Below are 4,645 nucleotides of genomic sequence, written 5' to 3' on the forward strand. Positions count from 1 at the left end.
GTTAGCTGTAGTAACTAGCTGTAGTAGTTAGCTGTAGTAGTTAGCTGTAGTAACTAGCTGTAGTAACTAGCTGTAGTAGTTAGCTGTAGTAACTAGCTGTAGTAACTAGCTGTAGTAGTTAGCTGTAGTAGTTAGCTGTAGTAACTAGCTGTAGTAGTTAGCTGTAGTAACTAGCTGTAGTAACTAGCTGTAGTAGTTAGCTGTAGTAACTAGCTGTAGTAACTAGCTGTAGTAGTTAGCTGTAGTAACTAGCTGTAGTAGTTAGCTGTAGTAACTAGCTGTAGTAACTAGCTGTAGTAGTTAGCTGTAGTAGTTAGCTGTAGTAGTTAGCTGTAGTAACTAGCTGTAGTAGTTAGCTGTAGTAGTTAGCTGTAGTAACTAGCTGTAGTAGTTAGCTGTAGTAGTTAGCTGTAGTAGTTAGCTGTAGTAACTAGCTGTAGTAGTTAGCTGTAGTAGTTAGCTGTAGTAACTAGCTGTAGTAGTTAGCTGTAGTAGTTAGCTGTAGTAACTAGCTGTAGTAACTAGCTGTAGTAGTTAGCTGTAGTAACTAGCTGTAGTAACTAGCTGTAGTAGTTGTATCAGTTAGCTTCAGTGACCCAGGGAGAACATAATATGCTTGTTTATATACACTCACCGGCCACTTTATTAGGTACACCTTGCTAGTATCGGGTTGGACCCCTTTTGCCTTCAGAACTGCCTTCATTCTTTGTGGCATAGATTCAACAAGGTGCTGGAAACATTCCTCAGAGATTTTGGTTCATATTGACATGATAGCATGACGCAGTTGCTGCCGATTTGTCGGCTGCACATCCATGATGCAAATCTCCTGTTCCACCACATCCCAAAGGTGCTCTATTGGATTGAGATCTGGTGACTTTGGAGGCCATTGGAGGACAGTGAACTCATTGTCATGTTTGAGATGATTTGAGCTTTGTGACATGGCACGTTATCCTGCTGGAAGTAGCCATCAGAAGATGGGTACACTGTGGTCATAAAGGGATGGACATGGTCAGCAACAATACTCAGGTAGGCTGTGGCGTTTAAACGATGCTCAAATGGTACTAAGGGGCCCAAAGTGTGCCAAGAAAATATCCCCACACCATTACACCACCACCAACAACCTTTGAGTTACTGTTGCCTTTCTATCATCTTGAACCAGTCTGGCCATTCTCCTCTGACCTCTGGCATCAACAAGGTATTTTCTCCCAGAGAACTGCTGCTCACTGGATATTTTCTCTTTTTCAGACCATTCTCTGTAAACCCTAGAGATGGTTGTGTGTGAAAATCCCAGTAGATCAGCAGTTTCTGAAATACTCAGACCAGCCCGTCTGGCACCAACAACCATGCCACGTTCAAAGTCACTTAAATCACCTTTCTTCCCCATTCTGATGCTCGGTTTGAACTTCAGCAGGTGGTCTTGACCAGGTCTACATGCCTAAATGCATTGAGTTGCTGCCATGTGATTGGCTGATTAGATATTTCCGTTAAGGAGCAGTTGAACCGGTGTACCTAATAAAGTGGCCAGTGAGTGTATATATAATATAATATATATCTGGAGGTTTGGAGAGGCTGCTAGTTAGCACAGTTTGTGCTAACCATAAATGCTAACACGCTAGCCTGCGTTGCCTAGTGGCAGGACGTTGTGCTTCCTCTGAAGGAGACTGACCAAATATGGACATTAAATCCCACATTTACACATATTCTACCTAGTAACAATCTGTTGATTGGGTGAAAAATAGGTAACAAGTTCACAACACAAACAGGGTGCTCATATCCACCCACTGAATGAGTTCTGTGACTCAGTTGAAATTACTCTGTGACTGACTCTGTGGAGTGACTATGACTGTGTGGAGTGACTCTGTGACTCTGTGGAGTGACTATGTGATTCTGACTCTGTGGAGTGACTCTGTGACTCTGTTAAAGTGACTCTGTGACCCTGTGGAGTGACTCTGACTCTGTGGAGTGACTCTGTGACTCTGTGGAGTGACTGTGACTCTGTGGAGTGACTGTGACTCTGGAGTGACTCTGACTCTGTGGAGTGACTGTGACTCTGTGGAGTGACTGTGACTCTCTGGAGTGACTCTGTGGAGTGACACTATGACTCTGTGGAGTGACTTTGACTCTGTGCCCCTCAGAGGTTCCTTCCTGACTAAGAAGCAGGACCAGGCCGCCAGGAAGATCATGAGGTTCCTGAGGCGCTGCCGACACCGGTGAGGTCACAGTGACATCAGAGTGACATCACCGCCTCGCCACTCGTTGATGCAGTCATGTGATGTCCGTTGGGATTTAAAAACTCCCCTCTCTCCCCCCCCCCCCTCTCTCTCTCTCTCTTTCTCTCCCTCTCAGGATTAAAGAGTTGAAGCAGAGTAAGGAGTTGGAGAGGAGAGGCCTTACTACCTAGAACTCCTCCTCCCCTCCTCCTCCTCCTCATCCCTCCATCCCTCAGAGAGAAGACAGGATGACTGGTGACGGCCCACCTGACAAGAGAGGGAAGCCTGTCTGCACTCCCCCTTTTCCCTCCCTCTCTCCCTCTCTCTCTCTCCCTCCCTCCCTCCATCTGTCGTCTGCATGTATCGGTCGCTCCTCCCCTCCTCTCCTCCTCCTTCTCCTCCTCCTCTCCTCTCCTCCCCTCCTCATTAACTGAGAAGGGATGGAGAGATAGAGAGAGAGGGATGGAGAAAGGGATGGAGGACAACGTGTCCTGGAGGAGCTGTGGATGGAGGGATGGATGGATGAGGGAGGAAGGACGACGACGTGTCCTGGAGGAGCTGTGGATGGAGGGATGGAGAGAAGGATGGAGGGATGGATGAGGGAGGGAGGACGACGTGTCCTGGAGGAGCTGTGGATGGAGGGATGGAGAGAAGGATGGAGGGATGGATGAGGGAGGGAGGACGACGTGTCCTGGAGGAGCTGTGGATGGAGGGATGGAGAGAAGGATGGAGGGATGGATGAGGGAGGGAGGACGACGTGTCCTGGAGGAGCTGTGACCACACGGAATGACTTTGACCCGCTGGTGACCTCTTCACTTGTTTTCTATCTGTTTATTTTGAATCTATTCTTCTTTCCCTCCTTTCGCAAAGTAACACGATGCAGCTTTTTACAGAATGTAATGTCCTTTTGAGGTATACAGTATATATACACATATATATATACACACATACACACATATATATTCTACAGAAATGATTATCATTGTCATATGGATGTTTATTTCTAAGTGCATGTTTTTCTAAGTGTGTAGTGGTGTCGGTCGCTGTAAGCTTCGGCTCGATCGGCTGACACACTTCTGCTTGAGACAGTGACTGAAAACTAGAGTCTTAAACATGGAGGCCAAGACCCTCTTAAAGCCTCTAACCTCCTTCAGGCCCGCTGCCCAGACCTGCAGGGTCAGGAAGTAGTCAGGCCCCCTGCCCAGATCTGCTCAGAGGGTAGTCAGGCCCCAGGAGAAACACCCCAGTCAGGGGTGGCTGAGGTCAGGGGTGAGGGGTTACTGGGGTCAGGGGTCAGGGGTTGCTGAGGTCAGGGGTCAGGGGTGTCTGAGGTCAGGGGTCAGGGTCTGGTGAGTACCAGAGAGGATGCTAGGTTTAGTAAAAGTAAAAAGTTAATTTGAGCGCTTTTAAATGTGCAGTGCCTCTCACACACACACACACACACACACACACACACACACACACACGCCATAGATTCAACAGACCTTCAACAACCTTCACTACTTCACTATTATAGACCTACTACTACTATAGACCTACTATTAACCTACTACTACTATAGACCTACTTTAGACCTACTATAGACCTACTATTAACCTACTACTACTATAGACCTACTATAGACCTACTACTACTATAGACCTACTATAGACCTACTATTAACCTACTACTACTATAGACCTACTACTACTATAGACCTACTATAGACCTACTACTACTATAGACCTACTATAGACCTACTACTACTACTATAGACCTACTATAGACCTACTATAGACCTACTACTACTATAAGACCTACTACTACTATAGACCTACTACTACTATAGACCTACTATAGACCTACTATTAACCTACTACTACTATAGACCTACTACTACTATAGACCTACTATAGACCTACTACTACTATAAGACCTACTACTACTATAGACCTACTACTACTATAGACCTACTACTACTATAGACCTACTATAGACCTACTACTACTATAGACCTACTATAGACCTACTACTACTATAGACCTACTACTACTATAGACCTACTATAGACCTACTACTACTATAGACCTACTACTATAGACCTACTACTACTATAGACCTACTATAGACCTACTACTACTATAAGATCTACTCCTACTATAGACCTACTACTACTATAAGATCTACTCCTACTATAGACCTACTACTACTATAGACCTACTACTACTATAAGATATACTCCTACTATAGACCTACTACTACTATAGACCTACTACTACTATAGACCTACTATAGACCTACTACTACTATAAGATCTACTCCTACTATAGACCTACTATAGACCTACTACTACTATAGACCTACTATAGACCTACTACTACTATAAGATCTACTCCTACTATAGACCTACTACTACTATAAGACCTACTACTACTATAGACCTACTACTACTATAG

At 45.0% G+C, this 4,645-nt stretch overlaps 1 protein-coding gene across 1 annotated transcript in view; it reads left to right on the top strand.

The window, feature by feature from the left end:
* LOC310824789 (calmodulin-binding transcription activator 2-like) overlaps positions 1 to 3,997 on the top strand; it is a 6,021-nt gene extending 2,024 nt beyond the window's left edge. The window contains exons 2-3 of the mRNA XM_083698039.1: positions 2,136 to 2,210; positions 2,347 to 3,997. Coding sequence (XP_083554165.1) covers positions 2,136 to 2,210; positions 2,347 to 2,401 — 130 coding nt within the window. The 3' untranslated portion in view covers positions 2,402 to 3,997. The remainder of the gene's footprint in view (positions 1 to 2,135; positions 2,211 to 2,346) is intronic.
* Positions 3,998 to 4,645: the final 648 nt, after the last annotated feature.

The sequence above is a fragment of the Argentina silus genome (genome assembly GCF_951799395.1).
Source record: "Argentina silus genome assembly, contig: scaffold_593, whole genome shotgun sequence".
Taxonomy (NCBI): Eukaryota; Metazoa; Chordata; class Actinopteri; order Argentiniformes; family Argentinidae; genus Argentina; species Argentina silus.